This window comes from Corvus brachyrhynchos, unplaced genomic scaffold (assembly GCF_000691975.1).
Source record: "Corvus brachyrhynchos isolate BGI_N302 unplaced genomic scaffold, ASM69197v1 scaffold32, whole genome shotgun sequence".
Classification (NCBI taxonomy): Eukaryota; Metazoa; Chordata; class Aves; order Passeriformes; family Corvidae; genus Corvus; species Corvus brachyrhynchos.
Window position 1 is genome coordinate 15,451,206 of NW_008237919.1, and position 20,773 is coordinate 15,471,978.

At 36.1% G+C, this 20,773-nt stretch overlaps 1 protein-coding gene across 4 annotated transcripts in view; it reads right to left on the reverse strand.

The window, feature by feature from the left end:
- The window catches only part of PPP1R12A (protein phosphatase 1 regulatory subunit 12A), a 71,788-nt gene that overhangs the window by 15,666 nt on the left and 35,349 nt on the right, over nt 1-20,773 (reverse strand). For 3 of the 4 annotated variants that reach the window (XM_008632833.2, XM_008632835.2, XM_008632834.2), the window contains exons 9-18: nt 19,414-19,629; nt 18,532-18,626; nt 15,454-15,576; nt 13,475-13,636; nt 12,852-13,028; nt 9,133-9,223; nt 7,494-7,691; nt 7,155-7,317; nt 5,021-5,139; nt 4,290-4,355 (exon numbers count right to left, since the gene is read on the reverse strand). In XM_008632833.2, the coding sequence (XP_008631055.1) occupies nt 4,290-4,355; nt 5,021-5,139; nt 7,155-7,317; nt 7,494-7,691; nt 9,133-9,223; nt 12,852-13,028; nt 13,475-13,636; nt 15,454-15,576; nt 18,532-18,626; nt 19,414-19,629 (1,410 nt within the window). The remainder of the gene's footprint in view (nt 1-4,289; nt 4,356-5,020; nt 5,140-7,154; nt 7,318-7,493; nt 7,692-9,132; nt 9,224-12,851; nt 13,029-13,474; nt 13,637-15,453; nt 15,577-18,531; nt 18,627-19,413; nt 19,630-20,773) is intronic. The other variant, XM_017733289.1, reaches the window with a different exon arrangement.

Genomic DNA, 20,773 nt, shown 5'->3' on the forward strand with positions numbered 1-20,773 from the left:
ATTCTGGATTTGCTTCACTGTTATCAAAGGCATCAGAACGGCATTTCTCAAATTCACTCTTCCTTCTTCCTCTTCTTTAACATTAGCTATGATGTTTTGAACATAATGACTGCAGCTCAAAACAATAAATTAAGATACAGGATCACTGTTTCAACATAGCATGACTGGAAACAAGTTACTACACCAACAACATAAGGAAGTACTTATTAGACTTAATTTAAATGACATAGCAAATTTTGTCCCTGTGGATTTACCTGGAATGAATGAAGGAATGAAAGTAATAAATGAAACTCTCTTTATTTGACCAGAAAAACTTAATTAAAAGGATGACTTAAGAGTGAGGGAGTGCCCTCTAAGCATTACATCAGTCATACAAACCTTTTTCCCCTCTGGCTGGTCAATACAGATTCATAATTTCTTCCAATTATTATTCCAATCTTGAGTGAAGACATTTCAGGCAAGAAACTCTACTGCTGTATCATCACCTGGACATCCTCCAATGTTACTCACCTATCAGTGGCTGAAGCCTTCCCCATCCATAGTGGTTTTCTGGGAGGGCTGACGTGGCTTGCTTAGTTTCCTTTTATAGAAGGAAACTGTATTTTTTCAATGTACAGAGGAAAACAGCCACATTCTCCACAATACACTCAATTTCCCCTTTGACACCTTGAAGTGCACTTACTGCACAGAGGATGTTAAAGGTACATACTATAGCCTAACCACTCCAAATAAAACACTGCTATTTTCTGTCAAGAGCACGAACGATGCTGCGAATTAAGAGATTTTGTAGAATATTCCACAGTTAATCCATTAATTATAAGCTAACCACAGTTGCAGTATCTTTTCAAATTAATAGGGGTTTTTTGCAATGCATCATACTTAAAAATCGGCTTCACAGAAACACTTCATCTACCAAAGAGATCTTTCAACTTCCTTATTTTAAGTGGCTATCCTACAACTTAGATCTAAGACTATTCTTCTAGCAGGAACACCAACTTCTTTTAAGTAACAACACAGCATTGCTAATTCAAGAAATTCTCTGCTCTTAATACTAAAAAGCCTAAACAAATTTAGAGAACAACTTCAAACTGTCAAAAGTGCTTAGCAAAGTCTGACTTCTCTTTAATAGCTTTCCTTTATGGACAAATGATCATCTAAGGAGTCAAAAGACAGTTCTGAAGAAAAAGAAGGCACAAACTGAAATCTGACAAGACAGTTCTTTCAAAAATCTCTGATATGAATAAGGCTGCCGCAGTGCCATTGCCTGCTAGAACGCTGCCCTGAGCACCGGGCAATCTTCTGCCTGCCCTGAAGGGGAGGATGGGGGCTGATCACAGCGCAGGAGGGCAGTCAAAGCTCCTGGTTGGGTTTACCTTGCCCACCAATGGCGAAGGTGCGCGAAGGAGGCAGGAAAGAAGCGGACAAACTTCTTCGTGGGGGAGAGGGTTTATTGAAGAACACAGGAAAACCACGGAGAAGCCAAGAAAATGGGGCTGACATGGGGTTTTATACCCCTACAGAACAGGTGTGGAAAACACATGGTAACCAATAATACATCAGTCAGGGGTCATTACAAAGGCGGGGAGAAGGAATTGTGGCAAATGGGAGAAGGAGTAGGCAGGGAGAAGTAGCAAGGCCCAATCAACTACCGAGGAACATAAAACTCTCTGGAAAGACAACCAAATATGAGAAATAAGGGGAGGGGAGGGCAGCGGCCAATGGTAAGGCTCGGATCTATATATTTTTCACAGCCTTTGGGGTGCTGCCTGTGACTTCCAAGGCTTTTGGGCTGTGGAGGCATCAAACCAATGGACCTTTTGATCCACTTGATTCAGCTGACCCTGGAGTTGGCCATGGTTCACCGCGACATCAGATAATGATTCTTCTGATTCCTTAATGTTTTCAGGCTAGAAATCATTCTTTGTCTAAAGTCCTCTAATTTTTTCTGTAGCATGCACCCAAACCACATCTACGGACAAGAATTTTTTTCCGAGTCAGAGAAAAAAGAAAAGGTGAGGACACGGGAGGAAAACCAACATTGCGGCACTGAGGTCAGTAAAGAAAGAGGGAGAGGAAGTGCTCCAAATGCCAGAGCCAAAATTTTCTTCTGCAAACTGTGGTAAAAGACTATAGTTATGTAAGCTGTCTCCCCGCAGCTCATTGGGTCCACGAGAGATGCAGAGGTTCACTCACATGACAGAGCGAGTGGATGCCAAAAGGAGCTAAAAAACCTGCATTCACGTGGATGAGAGACTCACGGGGCTGTTGTGGGAAGCCTGTTTCGCCCATAAGAAGGACTCATGTTTGCAGCAAATTGGGTGGGGCTCCTGCTCATGAAAAGAGAACCAAGTTAGAGAAGTTCACAAAGAACTGTCTCCCGGGGAGGGGAACGATCGGACCCCACAGTACAACAGAAGACCCTTCTTTCTCTGAACAAACAGAAGAAAATCAGAAGTGACAAACTGACTAAAAAACCCCATGTTTTCTCTCCCTGTGCTGTCAGTGGGAAAAGAGGGAGGAGCTGGGAAGGAAAAAAGTTTATGTTAGTTCTCATCATCGTCTTCTGATTCTGTTAATAATAAATATTCTTTATGCTGTTTAAGTTTAAGCCTGTTTTGCCCTTAGGAGTGTTTTCTTCTAATCCTTATCTCAACTCATGAGCCCTTCGTTTTTTCCCCTCCTCTGCTCAGCTATAGCAGAGGAAAATGAGTGAATGGTTTTCGTGAGTGCCTGGCTTTTTTGGCCAGTGTCAAACCATGACACCTGGTCCTGCTGGCCACACTACTGCTCATACAGGCCAGGATGGCACTGGCCTTCTGGGCCACCTGGGTACACACTGGTTCATGTTCAGCCATGGCTGACCAGCACCCTCAGCTACTTTATCCCTTGAGCACTTTACAGCCGCTGTTCCCCAAGCTTGAAGTGCTGCATGGGGTTGTTGTCACCCAAGTGCAGGGCGCATTTGACCTTGTTGAACCTCATCCAGCTGGCTTTGGCCCACGGGTCCAGCCTGTCCAGATCCCTCTGCAGAGCCTTCCTGCCCTCCAGCAGATCAACACTCTCATCCAGCTTGGTGTTATCTGCAAACTGACTGAGGGTGTCCTACACCCCCTCAGCCAGGGCATGGATCAAAGTATTAAACAGGACTGGCCCCAACACTGAACCCTGGAGAATTCCACTCATGACCAGGTGCCAGCTGCATGGAACTTCATTTGCCACCACCCTCTGAGCCTGGGCACATAGCAAACACTGCACCTGTCCAAGCACTCTTGGTCAGTCAGTTCTACACTTCTCCACCATTCCACACTCACCCTTTTAATAATATTCATAATTTTGGGACTGATTTAGCACTATTACACTGTAATGTTATTAATTTTATCAGAAGCACCACACAGCATGTTCTACCAAAATTAATTTCTACAGAACAGAATATGAAGTAATTACAGATCTAAGGATAATGATATGTACTACTGGGAGGAAAGGAAACAGGACTATGCATTTATGTTAATGTGGCACAGAAATAAAAAATACAGCAAATCAAAATGGCACAGAATGAATCTCTTAACTAAAATATTTAACAAATGTGTAATGGAAGCTTTACAAAAAAGAAAGAAATATCCCATGAGTTTTATTCCTCAGTAATGAACGTGATTTTGTAGTGTGTTACTCCAGGGTTTAGGTCAAAGGAAATACATTCTTCTTATAGCACAGGTTATGTTACTAATTCCCTTTTAACACTTTTTTCATCCCCCTGTCACACACCATTCTGTTTTTAAGGACTTTTCCCATCAAATCAAGCCTATTATACTGTTTTCCACTGACTTTTTATCAAGACCAGTAAAACTCATTTAGGATGTCCAGAAAACCATTTTGTTCAACGGAGAAATGACATACATTGCGCTCTTCAACTTTCAGTGCTTCCTTAAATTAACTTCCCATATTATTTGTTAATTGTAATAATTACAGCACTGGGTTTAATTTTCAAAGGTTTTAATTAGTGTGCGTAAGTAATTGGACATAATTTATCTGAAAATAACAGTGTAGATGAAATAAAGGTTTTGCTGGGTAGAAACTGAATGCTTTCTCCAGTAACCTGCTGCATCATGTCCCTGACCTGTGTGTCAAAAATCTCATCCACATTTTCTGGATGCTAATTCTACATAATCAGAGTGGAAGACAAAACAGTCAGTTATGGCCACTGTTGACATGTAAATTCAATTGCAACAAAAATTTTACAATCAAAACATATCTCTTAAAAGTTAATGAACAAATTATCTTTCTTAAATTACCTGCGTTTCTTTCCTATTTGTTCCTTCTTCTGAATCGGACTGGTGATCCTGTTCATTTTCATCACTCTGGTGAAAGAGGTGGGAGAGGAAAAATAATTAAACTGTTGAAAGCTTAGTAAGATTTTAATGCATTCTACACTGTTAATACGAAAATGTAAGGGCAGAAGAATCTTCACTGAGAATATACAGGATCTATGAAGAAAATTCTCAAACAGGTACATGTTTTCAGTACCAGAAGGAGATGAAACAACTTTGCATTTGACACATGAAAATCTGGCTTTTACATTATATATGGATCCTGTGACAAAGAAAAGGAAAAAGAATAGTCTAAAACATCAACTATAACCTTTCTAATCTGACAGCAGTTTTTTAAGATGCAAAATACATAGCTACTTGCAACGTGCCAAATAATGAGTCTCATTTTTACAGCTTTGGTATGCATGCAATAGAGAACATTTGTTCAATAATTAATTTTTTCCCCTTAGATTATGATTAATTCCTATTAAGTTATGGTTACTACAGTGTTCTAGAATTCTTGATAGCACTATCAACTGAAAAACTTAATTTTGATTTTGCTCCTGAAAGCACCAAAACAAAAACAAAGACTATTTAACTTGAAAGGCATATTTTTTTCTAGAACAATTATTTATATATTGTATTACTCTAAACAATCCTCTATTTTAAGAGTACACTATACACATTCCATTTTGCTACAAATGAAGTTTACTTACATCCTGAGTCCAAAAAGAAACTCCTGTAGATCGTCGTTTTTCTCTTGGTCTCCGTCTTTCCCTTATAGACTTAGGCTGTGACTTATCTTCTTCCTTTTCTTCTTCTTTTTTGCCCCCTTCTGTTAATAACAACTTTCTCATTCACTGAATTATGACACAGTCTAATTTTCTGAAATACTTCTTCTCAGTCTTTAAAATGCTCACAATAAATACTTTTTACCTGAAATAAATTTGCTGAAGACCTTCTTACCACATACAGGGTTTGCTGTAATATACACTCCTCAGAACACATAGCTCTAAAACATAGCTCTAAAATACTGTAAATACTAATTTCACCTCAGTTACCTAAACAAAATGTCTTAATGTAACAGTAATACAATACAACTTGGACTTACAATTCAGTTTTCAAAACTGTCACGTAATCTGTGTCAGCAGATGTGTAAAAGTACAAAAAAAGAGAAGATAATTCTTCACCATTCTTCATCAAACAAGCTTTTTTTGCATACATCAAGGATGCAGTATTAAAAACCCCCCAACTTTAGAAGTCCTCCTTAGAGTCCTCCTTTTCATCACAGTCCTCTCCATCTTTGCTCTAAGGAAGAATAAAATGGGACCTCCTAGATTAGATTATTACTATATTACAGATGTCCTTTTTCTTTAAAACAAGTGCAATTGCAATTCAAAATAGATGTAACAACTCAGGATTGTGTTTGGTGCCCTATTTGTTTACAAGCAATTTGCTGAAAAAAAAATTTAAACAAACCTGCCCAAGCCAAAGTTCTTTACTTATTATCATGCAGTCTATTCAGCCTGATGTTCTTTTATTAAAGAAACCACAGAACTGAGTTCAGATAGAAGAATCAATAATCATTAGTAACTACCATCACTAGTCTTCAGAGGTAAATAAACATTTTAGAGTGAAAGAAGAATTAAATAGGAAAGAAGGGAAATACATTTGTGGTGAACATATATCTTTCCTAATTAAATAAACTAGGATTTTACCTCTGGGATTTCAGATGGTAGTGTACTTCTCCTCCAAAAGTCATAATGTGGAAAAAAAAAAAAAGAACCTGTGCTAGCTAATATTTACCAGTGAAAAGCTTTTCCATAGAACAATCCAGAGTGAGTTTCCTAGAGTAAGCATGCATTATGAAAGAATCTTAATCCAAATTTCAGTTCTTTTTAGGACTAAGGGAAAAAAATCAGAAAACATATCTCTGAAGCCTAGCCCCAGTAACTTCCTCAGAAAACACCATTCTACGGAACGTGGCAATGCTGCTATATAGTTCATGGAGATTTCATCAGTGGACCATTTTATCTGACCCTCTGTAGAACAAGAATATCCATTTCAATCAGTACCCCTACTGAAGTTATGATCAGTAATTTGGAATAAAGTATTTGTCTAAAATCAACTGCGGCAAGTCCAAGAACAAGAGGTCACAATGTATGTTAACAAGCTCCTCCTTTGAAAGGCAAAGAATCAGGCCCAACATCTCTAAGAATTATAGCAGGTGATTCACATTTGAAATGAGGGCAAAATCTCTGTGACATCAGAGAAGAGCTTTTTTGTGATCCCAATAATGCATCTAACCCTCAGTTTAAGATTACATAAACCAGTTAAAGTATGCAGAAATATGGTTACATCTGAACTACAGTGGGAAACATCTCCTTTCCTGTTCCAGCTGCTCACATAACCCTGAGAGGTCCTTAAAGAAATAAAGCATCATTCCAGTCCTTCAGTGTGGAAGGACTGAAACAAACCCCTAATTATTTAGCAATTATTTAATCAAGCAAAATTCCTTCTTAATACCTACAAGTATTTCGACCCTGAAATACAGTGTTTTATTATAGTTGCTATGTTAAAGCAGAAGTTAAAGCATTATGTGGATATTTATGGCACTATATCTGAAATTTCTGTGACCCAACAATAGAAAAAAACCAAATGACTGCAAAACACCACCAAATACAGAAAATAATTTTCCTCTCTATATGCAAGTTTTGAAATTTCTTGCAGAAGATGGGAGCAAGGTACATCTGCAGTGGTCTTACGTACCTCACTCAATTTTGAAATACCTCTAGAAATGTAAGCTGTCAACTAAACAACAAAAAACCCCATTATAAACAGTACTCCTACCTCTCTCACTTTCCTTTGTTCCACTCCGAGAATAGGCAGAAGTTATACCTATGAGGCTGTTTGGTCTGTTTAGCTGACTTGAAGTTGATAGAGAGCTAGTGGAAGTGGAGAGCGAAGAGGTGGATGATGAAGAAGTTGAAGTTGGTCTATAGCGATGATATGGCTATTCAACAGAAAAATGTCAGAATTAATTCACCAGGATTAACAAATATAAACCACAGGATATGAAAACATTTAACGGTATAAATACTCCTTATAGTAGTACCAAAATTAGAATAATATAATTGGAGTAAAGATTCATATAATTTCTCTACCTAAAGAGACTCATCATGAAAATACCTCTTCAACAGTTCGGGAATATCTTTGTCTATAATCATCATCTTTAGTTTCAGATTCTTTCTTTTCTTCTTGTTTTTCTTTGTCTTGCTTTTCTTTCTCCTCCTTATCTTTTTCTTCATTTTCCTGTTCTCTGGTTCGTGTGGGACGACTTCTTCCTATAGTTTTTTCAGCTTCTTGAAGATCTGTCAGTGTTACTCCCTGTGAAAACAGCAGTCAGCAAACACCATTTTAATATAACATTAACACTAATGTAGATGATCACATTACATCAATATTTTGAAAAAAAATTCAACTTAAAAAAATTTATATCTATCAATTAGGAAATAAATTTTACCTGTATATTCTACCTATAAGGTTTCCTCTTGGATCTTGGAACCAAACATCCCTCTGATACATGGCAAGTATTTGCTGTAATGCGATCTACCACAGACTCTCCAGCAAGACAATTTTTAGTTGAACTAGTAGATACAGATTGCATAGAAGATGCTATAGAAATAATTTAAGAATCCACTAGTTGCTTCTAATATGATCATAAGCATACAAAACATTTCTGAAAGAACCCTAAAAATATAATACCCATATTTTCAGAAATGTTGATACTTTACAAATTAATTCCTTGCAACTGGATTTTTAGGTCAGCAACACTAAAAAGTCTCTTGTTATTTTTAGGCTAAAAACTAGTTTTGAAATAAGCTCAGAAAGCAATTTTATGAAGACAGCTTTTCTCTACTACGCTGTTTTCAGCTGATGTATTTTACTGAGATACTGCTTAAAACACTTTGTAATATATTCTTCAAAGCCAATTTTGCATCTTATCAGTTATTTAATTGCTTTTAGTATTGATAAAGTTTAATCCAGCAGTTCCTGGTAGCCTCTTCACTGTAAAGATTCAACAATAGTTAGCCTGTAGTCTGACCATCATTCAGGGCTCTGAATTAGTATTAAGAAATAAAAATAATTCCTGTATGATGAATTCACATCAAGTAGCACGGATCTCTCATTAGGAAAACTAACCAGAAGTATTTGAGGAGTTTAAAACTTCAAAGATTTGAAAGTAACATCAGTAAACAACGTAACTATGGACTCAGCCTAAAAACAGCTAAGGACAATGGCTGGAGTATTGCTCTGTGCTGTTTAATTCAGGGACTATCTGCTGATTATTCTCAGCTTGCCTGCACATAGTTGGTTGGCAGTTGCTCCACTGCCCAAAGAGCATTCGAGTACCATTAGAGATACTCTATTTTGCTACTGCCACATCATTCCCTGTGCTAGGATTGTGCTAGTTGCTGATAGATACTGATAGAAACTGGGAAGAACCTCCAACTATATCAGTATGTAAACTAAGAGAGAGAAATGCTGCAAGGAGACGTGCCGTTACATACTAGATCATTAGCATGTAATAAAAAACTCTTTAAGTATTTTTCCTTCTCTTCAGAAACTAGATTGAAAGCATTATTTTCTATGTCATGAATCTTATTAGCTATCCATATGTTGATCAGCTCAATCATATTACCTACAATAGTGCATGCACAGAAAAAAAAATTAGAAATGGATGCAAATGCAGTATGCTATGCCTGCTCCTCAAGAATGATGTTATGGGTATGTCTTCAAAAATGTAGAAGCTTTAGTAATACTATACCTGTGTAGATCTCCTAGACTGTCTTGCTTGCCTGGATCTAGCTTTTCTTTGGGACTCTGACTCTTCATCCCGTACTGGAGTGAGGTATGATCTAAAGAGTTAATTACAAACAAAATTGGCACGTGGTAATATTTTTGCACAAATGTATTAAACAGTCAAAATCCCCCCCAAAAAACATGACAGACTGAAAACTAAAGCAGTCAGAAGAAAATATTTAACTATATAAGAGATTACATTTTACACATTTCCTTCATATCAAACTGATCTACTTATTCATCAAGACAGCAGCCTTAGAACTCAATTAAAATACACTGTTTTCTTACTTAATTTAGATTTCTTTTTACCATTTTCTATAAATATAACTTCAGCTTTTTTGGTATTTCACCAGTCTACTAACACAGGGGTAGAAGACCTCAGAGATTCAGCCAGTTAGACACTTATACATCAAATATGTGTGCATATTAACTTTTAACATAACTTGCAAACTTTTAGAAAAAGCTAAATGCACTGTTAATGCAGAAAATCTAATTATATCATCAATTTCCCCAGAAATTAAAAATCCCTGAGGAGGTGGTTACCATATTTTCACATGAATCATCCATGCTTTGAATAATCCAAGTCCCTTTGAAAAAAGTATGTTTAAAAATCAATCTTCATGAAACCCACATGAGTCCTGCAGAATAAGCAGGTAATTGTAATCAAAGACAAAAGGCTACTAGAGTAGACATACAAGGTCTGGACTCTTAAGCAATTCTCTAATCTAGATAATGGGTAAAAAACCAACAGGAAATATATACACACATAAATGCATATATTTGTATGTATGTAAAACCATAATTAAAGAACTTAAAAGTTTTTAATGCATTTGTTGATTTTCTATGACAATATTCTGGGAATGCTGCTATTATTTCACACTGTTTTAAAATCCTTGGATTAGCTAAAAATTAGAAAAAATGTGAAAAAAAATCGAAAAAAGCAAAATCAAAAGGTTACTAAAAGGCTGCTTAAAACAAAACTTCTCTGAGCTTCTTTAGATCAGGTTCTATAATATTTTCTGATTGTCTCTTTATATATCATTAACTAAGAATAGTTAAGAATCACTAGCTAACGATTCAATAATTGACTAGTGATTATGCCATCATCTATTTACACCTAAATAATTTATGTATGGAAAGAGTAGTTTGCTCACCTAATAATATATTTGTTAGTCTTAGCACATACTAAAAAGTGTTCTGAAACAATCTTAAGAATTAAAAAACTTCATTTACATAGACCTATGGATTACAACCTATGTTCTACCCCTATTATAATACTTACAATTAGCTGCTATACTTAAAAATGTTGAAACAACTCCCATCTTATGGCACATCGTAAAAAACCCACACTACGTTAATTTGATTTCCTTATCTGGTGCTCTTGCAAACACCATTTTTCATTGACTTTCCATGTCCCAAGAATTCTAGGCTCCATCCACATGAGGAAAAGGGTGCCTGTTAGGGTGCTTTAGTTAACTGGTCCTGAAACCCCACCTACCTAGGAGGGTTTGACTGCAGAGCAGGTGTCATCTTTAGGGCTTGAAAATTGCTACAAACTGTTTCATATAACTTGATTTTTAGTAACTGTTGTACCTACACCTATCTTCCAACAAATCTGAAATACTTTAAATCACACTGAGAGAAAATGAAAACTCTCAACTTTTCAGGTGCACACTGCAGCTACAGGCCAAGAGTAGACAGTGCCCTTCCCTAGTATCCCTTGAGTGCGCCACACATGGCTACCTATGGTGTATTATTCATGACACAAAGACTTAGAGACTCAAGTTTGTCATTTCCTTCCCTGTTTCTCTAAATCAATCCTAAAAATCAAATAAAGAATAAAGCTTCTTCAGCTATTCCAAAAGGATGCACCATGACATGCTTCATCAATGAAGTACTTTATAATATCTTTACTTTTCAAATATCTTTAAAATACTCTTCCAAACATACTTCTAAATATACAGTTTCAGTCTATAAACATAGATTAACCAGCTTCATTACTTAAGAAAATATATTGCATGTAATATTTCATATACATCTATTTTTTCATGTGCATAGACACATACGTAGATACACACACATATATGTATCTATCTGTATATATACAAATAGATATGCTTGTGTTCATACTTAGAGCACGGCATTCTCAAATGCATGCAGCAATTATTCCGATTTTCATTTCTAAGATTCACTGATATCCTAATATGCCATCAAGAATGCATATGCAACAGTATACTATGCAATGAGCCCAGTCAGAGAAAACCAAGGAATTTCAGGCCAACTGCGGGTATCTAAAACGTATGTAGTATATGCACATTAGTATACACACAATAGTGAGAGCAAACAAGACAGCAAAAGCCTAATTCTAATTTTCCTTGCCTTTCTAGCTGATATAAGACAGAAATTACATTTGAATTTTAAAATTTGAACTATTTTGAATTATTTTGGAAAAAAAAACCATTTTGTTGGTTTCGCTTCACATTTGCTGGTTCAAAATTCACTATGGAAAACGCAGGTTCCAACTACAGTTGTTACTGAAATGGATTGGTAGCACATGTGGACCCTTCCTGAATCATGGTGGGGAGTAATAAAAGCATAATCCACATATCATAGAACTCATTTCCTCTCAGTTTTTGGTAGGAAGGCAGACTATGGAAAACAGACTACCCTAATTAGGCCTCATGCTATAAGGAATCTTTAAATGCTTCTGCCTTAAGTGAACCAAAAGAATGGAGTTTTCTTCTGTAATAAGGAACACTTCATTACCTCCTGTATGTGAACATACAGTGATACACACTATCTGGTACTGATACAGAAGGTACATTTTAAAACTGCTACAGGAGCAACATAGAAATCTGAACTTGCATTTCAGCAGAATGGTTAAACATTTATAATTACCCAGAAAGAGAAGAACAAGGAAAAGCTAACAGGAATTAACAATCTTTTGAAATCTTATTTTTGCTTCCATAAATAGCAGGAAACAACTCTTTATGGAAACAAATATGCATCAATCTCAACTCATCCTTCATATAGCTGTAAGCAGAAAAAAACACCATATTCTTAAAATAAGATTTACATTAGCATCTTACTCATTCTTCATACTGAATATCTGTTAAAGCATTGCATTTAAAATTGTATGACTATGTTTCAAGTAGAAGAGACCCTAAATCATGCAATGAATTAAACAGAATGTGTTGGATTCAATACTCTCTTCTCAATAATGCCAGGCATACAAAATGATTGAAAAAATGCTATGCGCTGTAACTTCCCAGCATATTGCCAGTGGCACAATACCTCAGCAGCAATGTAGTAGTAGTAATTAATTAATTACTCATTTTATTATTTTTAATTCAGTGTTTTTACAAAGTTCCATTATAGGTATTTTTAAGAGGACTCATTTAATCTACTAAGAGAAATATAAATCTGAAAATACCATATACCATATGAGAACCCAAGGCCAGTCAAAAAACACACAATATCAAAGTTTAAATTTCATGAATGGTCTCTACTAGTACTAAGCTCTTAGATAAACTGAGGTACCAGTTGTTTCAATACACAGCAAGAAAACAACACTGCTTTATACACTGTACTGTTCAAATCTGTGGCAACCAACACATTCCTTTAGACAGGAAAAAAATACAACTTTTGTGTAAGAGCAACATTACTCTTAGGACCTTTACACACCTCCGTCTCTCCCTGACCTCTGATGTTGAGGACACAGTGCCAGAAGTAGCTGTAGTCATGGCTGTGGTAGTGGCTGTAGCATTTACAACAGATGGTGCAACAGGAACGGTCACTGCTGTAGGAACACTGTCCTTTTCTTTCTCAGTACTATCCTCAGCCCACAAACGATTTGAGGTACTACAGCATAACAAGCAGCAACACAAAAAAAGAGAAAAGGAAACAGCTAAACAATGAAAGCACTTTACTAAACAACTAATAACACGTAAATTGAGGGATGGATTTTTTTTTAAGAAGCAAACTGAGAAATGTCTCTACTACAGAAGCTCAGCTTGAGCTATTAAATTGAATAAATTAAGAATTAGCAGTTCACAATAATTGAACTTTTATTGTTCAGACCCTTCTAACATTTGATTTATTCTTTTATACCAACATGGCTTTCACGTTACAGTAGAAAGCCATTCACAATTTTTGAGCCAAATTGTATAAAATCAAAACAAATTTAACAGGAAAGTGAAAAAATCCAGAGCCCCAGGATCTACTAAACAAGAACGCATGCACATACATAAGCACACAGTAGACCTGACAAAAAAAAAAAGGGAAGTAAACGGTCCTGGTGCCATTACCTGCTTTGTACACCTGCTGAAGTAGAACCCGTTGTACTCTTCGTAGTAGTGTTTGCGCTGGCAGGCAGCGTTTTCTGAAGACCAGCAGAAGAGGTAACTGTTGATGCAGTACTTGGAACATTAGAACTTATCAAATCATCTTGTCTTCTACCAAAGGAGCCACTGAAGGAGAGACATGTACAATGGCTGCATTTATTACTTATATTTACTCATTAAAATATCACCAAGCTGTGAATGATCCATTAAAATTCTGCCCATGTATTCTGTGCCTCAGTTGAGACTTGGAAACTTCTGGTTCGAAAGAAGCATTTTCTTCATTGTTTCCTTGGCTAGGGCTTTTAATTTATGACTTCAAAGGGCAGCAGAAGTGTCCCTTAGTCCTGACCATTTCTTCACCAAAGAGGATAAAGAATGGAATCTCACTCGTTTATGTAAGAATGTCTCGATCACATCTACTAAAGTATTCATATAGGGCCCCCAATGTCCCATTTTTAAACTGCTGTTTCACCCACACTGAATACCTCAGAAAATGCAGAACCTTACTGCACAGCTTGTCAGGAAAGAAAATGTCATCAATATCACTCCTCTTAATTTGAAACCAATTAAATTTACTGCTTCATATTTAAAAAATCTTTAATCATTCCCAGGAAGAATAACCTCCCACTCAGGTTCTTCCCTTGCTCTTCAAGCTATAAAGCAGACCCAGTAGTTTCCACATTTTTTTCCACTGGTTCTGTGTGAATAAATCTTGCATTACCAGGTCAGGTTGTTTGCCCATGACTAAACCTCAGAATCCACAGTTAGGACAGACAAAGCACCATATTACAAACTGCAAATGACTTAAGGAAAGATTCTTCTTTGTCATTCTGCAACTGATAATTTTTTGTCTTACTATCAACTTTAGAATGACAAAAAAATAACTGAACAAGGAAATACACTATTAAAGCACCACATGCAATTTAAAAGCAATGAGTACATTTAAGCAATGAGTAGATTTGAAGACAGGAGTGTAAATACTGAAAAAAGCTAACATGCAAAGATTGTTCACATATATCAGCTGTTGATATTTTCCACCCAGAAAAAGAAATTTGTGCAACATCTTTCCTAAACTTAAAGTTAGGAAAAATGCAGAAGCATTTTTTTTAAGGCAGGAGGTTAACAAGAAATAAATACATATTATGCTGTATGAGACAGCCTGGTTACTGATAATATCAACATCAAGACTCAAAAAAATGCTAAGTATGTATCACGTACATCAGCAGCACGTACCAATATGCAGCTTAGTTATTTGACTCCTTCCTTTGATCTATTCATTTTACCTATTTATTGCCCCACTAATTACAATGAAGAATTTGACTCAAATAGATACATTGAAACTACACAATGCAGCAAAGTTAATCATGTATATACGTGCAGCATATGATTCCTCCTGAGAAAATTCTGCAAGTTAGGAACCAGCACACCTGGGAACTATTCTCATATTTCATAATTTACTTTGCATTCAAGTGAATTTTATGTATTCTATGATGCTGATACTCATCATAGGGTCAACATAGGTATGACTATAGTTTACAATTAAGGACAGCAGTCCAATACCTCCAAGACTGTCATGCAATAACCAGAACTCAACAGAGACAGTTTCCAGATACCAAGCAGAATTACTTCTATTTCAACGTTAAAAATAACTATCTTTGACTACTGAACTCATCTGGAAAGAGTCAAATGAACCCCAAACTGGAATAAACAATAGGAAAAAGGAAGCATCTAACTTTAATTACATAGTTTAAAATCAGCACAACCACTGCATCAGCATACAACTGCATGTTTAAACCAGCACAACCATGGCAATAGATACATTGCAATTATTATGAACATGTCAATATGTCACCGTTCAATTTTAAACTGTCCTTATAAAATGATTCAGTACTTGTTAACTTTTAAGTCTATTTTGATTAAAAAAAAGAGAGAAAATCCCACACCTTCTTTGATAACTTGTGTTTACTGATGTAGGACCTTCATTCAAACTGTTTTTCTTGACATCTTCCTCCCATTTTCTTCTGGTGTAGGAACTGCCACCACGTATTGAACTAGCAGACGAATCCCTATAAAAGAGATTTTCGTTTAGCAAACTCACATTAAAGAAGGCTGTTCCTGATGTAAGCTGAACGGGAGTTTCAAATTAAAATCCTGGATAACACACTTAAACATAACTGAACAGGAGTAAAATTTCTTTTATGGACAATCATTTTCAAGCCTCTCTGGAAAGATACTACATTCATACTAACACCATTAGAAATATAAGAAGAAAGCAGCATCAAAAGAAAACTGTTAAAGAAGATTTAATCAACACGAAATCATTTGTCATCTTATATCTGTGGTCATTGCTGGCTTTGTTTTTCTCAAAAAAGGAGCAAGATGGTTTTCTGTTTGCTCCTGATATTATCCAGTGCAATAAGGGAAATCTACTTGGGTGTTTTAATAGCTGATTTGATGGAATTTTTCATTCTTTGATGTTATAAGAAGTTCAAAAGCTGACAAGCCTTTAGAACTCATTATATAGTAGACCAGTGTAAATAGGCTTGCAGTAGCCATTCCTGAGGGGCCTGACCTGTATCACTAGCTGACATGACTTCAGACATAAGGAATTTCCAGACTGTTGTTGCAGTTTATAGCAGCAAGGAATAACCTTGCAAAAATCTACTTAGAAAACTATCCTGAAAACCAACACGTGAAAACTGAATTGCTAATAAAAAATGTCAGCTCAAGAGTTGAAGTTCAGACAGAAGGAAAAGTAAAACGTGTCTTTTACAAAACTATATATATAAGGCAACCAGGTGAACAAAGCAAAATAAAACAAAACTTTGAAAATATGTATTTTATGTTCAAATACCTTTGGCCATCATAATGTACCTCTTTTTGCATGAAAATTTATGTTAGCACTTCTACAGCTGGAAACAACTTTGGAAAATGATGAAACATAGACCAATTTAGTGTTGTTTTTTACCAGCAAAGAGAAACACAAATTCTGAGATATTATCTACCACAGAAAGGTCCTGCTGCATAACAAATCTTTCATAATTACTCAAGGTTCCACTTTGCCACGACACTATAGCACTTTTCCTGTAGCACTGGCTACTCAACTGAGGCTGGGTGTCTGAGATTTGTTAATCTAAAAGCCCAGCTGGGATTCATCTTGAAGTCATTTCCATCACTAACACTAGGATGTTAGCTAGGATTACACTACATCACCAATTCACAAGACAAGTAGGTGTTATGTAGAGCAAGAACCCGGCATTAAGCTAAGCAACCAGGGCAAAGACTTTGGCAAAGGCAGAGACCCTAATAATTTATTAAGGTACATGTAGAGCGGATGGTTAAATTCTTCACGTAAACGGTCAGAGTAGATGTCAAAAATCTCTTATGGCTTTAGGTAGGCTGGGCTGTCTGCCACATCATATGGTAGGCAAAGTAATGATGCCTACAAGCAGGCTTCATCTCTGGTACAGCAAGGCATACAGTAAGGTCTCAGAAAGATCAGTTGCACTGATGAGCACTAGGACTCACAGACCTGCTGACTGCAGTTAACCCAATGCATATGAGAAAAAGCATACTATTGCTGATAACCACTTTTGGAACTGTGTCTCTGAATAAGTCAAGACTTGCACATCAGGGACACAAATAAACCTCAACACTGAAGAAAAACTTAATCCCTTTGTCACAAGCAATAACAGCTTCTAAGGAATAAAACAGAATTAAATATTTATTCCAATTCTAAGGTATCATCTAGCTAAGACACTTCTGAAGAACAAGAGCTTTTTAGATCTCAAAAGAACAAAAACTGAAACAATAATAATCTCTCCATAAACAAACCAAACCTGAAAACTTCAGCCTCAAAGAACACAGTAGTCCAGAGAATGACAGCACAAACCGAAGCTTCAAATTTTCCCCTTAGAGAAATACAGATTAAAAAACATCTGGCCAAGTAAAATGAGATATGCTAACAAATTACACTGAACTTTAGGGGAGTGTGAGATCTGAAATATCCCTGTTTCGAAACAGAATTTGTCACCCAGAGACTAAACTTAAGCAACTTCCCACAAGCATAAGAAAGGATAGTATTTATCTTGCGTTTGCATTGAAACAAATAGTTCTCAAGAACAGCAACAAAGACATTCCTCTTCAGGCATAAAGAAATTATCAACCTTACAGACAAGGACTATAAACAGCACATTTTGAGCAATGAAAGGATTTTCAGTTCAGGTCATTCAACATTCAGCTATCTAGATATGATCCAACCAAAACCAAGGCATTATGGAGACCTCTAAGTTTTGTTCTATGCATTCTACAGTAAACATCAGCAGAAAATATCCCTCAATAAAGAGAGGGAAGAACCTCAGTAAAGGAGAAGTGAAAAATAGGAAGGTTCTGACTTTGTAATATGCCATACAAGTACCCCAAATCCTAACAAGTAGCAAGCCTATGCACCTAATATTTGTTTCTTTTTTTCTGAAAGCTACAGAAGCAATAGCAGCAAAGAAAGTAAAAATTGCCAAAAGATAATGAAAGGTCAACATGTAAACAAGAAAAATAGAAGAACTGCTTATCTAACCTATGATTTCTGTATTGCTGCTGCACAATATCGCTTTAAGTGAAGTCCATAAAAAACACATTATTTTATCATAATCAAAAGTAATAATGTAGCCCAGTAGCAGCACTTTGTGACTCAAGACAAAGTAGTAAAATACTTTTAGCACCCTTCAAAGGCTTAAAAGATTAGGACTTCATATTTTGGATTTTATTTATCTTCTTTCCCAAGAAGACAACACACATTGCCCAGTTCTGCTCTTCTCACAGAATAATTTGGACTCTAGAAAAGGTCATTATAATTTACAAGATCAAAAACCTTCAGGATTAGGATTGCCATATGGATTAGCATAATCTATACAGCCAAATAATGCTATAAATTAGCACTGTTTTAAAACATGTAAGTTTGTCAGCCACTCTAAAATCTTATTTAAATTTTATATTTAAAAAAATAAACCAAACTTCACAGTCACCTGTTTTCTTTTTCATCAATGTCAGAGGTACTGGCCAGCCGTCTTGGTATAGTAGGTGCAACATATGCAAGTCGAGTTCCTTTTCCGTCTTTCTCCTGAAAGACATTAGTTTTTTATTAAGTGTTACTATTATTGATTATCTTGTCTGGAAAATCATCATTATGACACTCCAGTTGTATTTATTATGATCCGATTATACAAATGAGTTTTAAGCTTTAGTTAAATATAAAAGACTACAACAGGAAAAGGAAACTGTTAATGTTTCCATTCTATTGATGCTAATGACTTGATTTCTCTTTTTTCTGCTTTACTGCAGAACAATTTCAACAGGGATTCCTGAAAGCAACTGGTTCAGTATTTTTATATAGTACAGGACATTATTATTCCTAATTTTTAAATCATATGAACATTTGTATTTGAAATAGAACCACAAGTTCTATTTTGTTCAGCTACCTGAACAACACTTGGTTCACTTGGTTCAGTGTATCCATGTTTAGTTACAGAACCAATTTTTGTAAATAAAAAATCACTACAAAAGGAAAATTAATACAAAAGAGACTTCTTTCATTTACAAGATTCTTTTAGCATCATTCTTCAAGTGATGCAAAAGCTATCAAACCTCTGATGTCCCCAAACTGTAAAAACTACTACTAGCTTTTCAAGTCCTAGAAAGGGGTTAAATGCCAGATCTTTGTACCAGGTCACCAAACACTGAAGGAGCATATTACACATTGAGAGATAAAGTCTGTAATGTAACTTTTTGGAATTTTAGTAAAGAACAGATGTGTACTACAATCTTGCTTCTATAATACACCATTAACATCTGTACTACGAAAGGTATATAAATTCACCAAAATCCTGTTTTACTATGAAAATTACTACCTTTTCTTTGTTGTCCAGTGAAGAGGAAAGTCTAGGACTTGATGCAGAACGCATAACACCTGCAGAGTCCTTTTCTTTCTGAGCTTCTTTGGAAGCAGTAATCTCTGCAAGTGCACCATAGCTACCAGTTTTTCTAAGACCCAATCTCCATGAAGCAGGAGATTCATCTTTCCTCTCTTCATCTTTGGGAGAAATCTTGGTTGTAGATGTTGGAAACTATAAAACACATGAAAATGAATTTACATTATTCATTTACAATACCCGTGGTAATTCATGCTCCTTGCAAAGATTTGAGAACACAACTGTTTTTAATAATCATTAAGTACTGAATTTGTAGGGAAGTTGTAGTGAGAGGCAACCTATGCACTTTCCTCTTAAATTAGTCAATGAGATAAGAAATGCAAGACTGGTCAAGGAATACAACTCCTATAAAAGTTAGCTTCCAAAAAGCCACACTTTGTAATACACGCTGTGAACTTGAGATAAAAATTTAGAAACATGCAAATCTGGGATTAACATTTTTATTAAATATGTTATTTTGCAACCTGTACATAAACCTGTGCACACAAGAACCTCACCATAGATTTTTCACCCTTATTGGGCACAAGAACAATGCCAGTTTTGCGCAAGCCCTGCCTCCATGATGCAGGATCTACTGACTCCACGACAGGCATGATAGGAGGAATGAAATCATACTAAAGCCAATTAAGACAAGACAAAGATGAAGATTGAAAGAAAGGAAAACAGAAACAAAAGGTTGTTTTAACACCATATCGTTTGTTCCTAGGTTTATATTATGTAGCTCTTCAGTACAACACAAAATACCAGAAAACATTAAGATACTTAAAACCTTAGTAACAGATTGTAACTAAATGTAACACAGCATGTTTAGCTTATTCAGAGACAGAATAATAGCTTTCATAGAAGAGAACAACAAAACCTGTGACCTTACGAGGTCCATGATCTAAATCCTCACACTGTTGAGGATACTGGAAGATTCACAGTAACATACCCCTTATCTTCTTACCATGTATCATTCATATCCCTTAACCACATCCCCCCACACTAGCATAGCTATCCTCCCCAACTTGCCTTACCTTCAGTACCTGCAGAGAGCAGCATTACTGAAAGCCATGGAAAAGAAAACCTGACTTCTAGCTTAGTACACTGCATCTGCACCCCTTGGTTTGGCCATCTATGATGTAAAAACAGAAGTGCATCTACAGCAGAACAGATGGTGCAGACCCAAAAAGGCAGGTGCAATTGTAGGTGCAATATCACACACACAGTACTGCTTTACCTTCATTGATAAAAAACCAGTTTAAAGCCCTTTTATTCATCGACAGGAGCTGTAACTGCT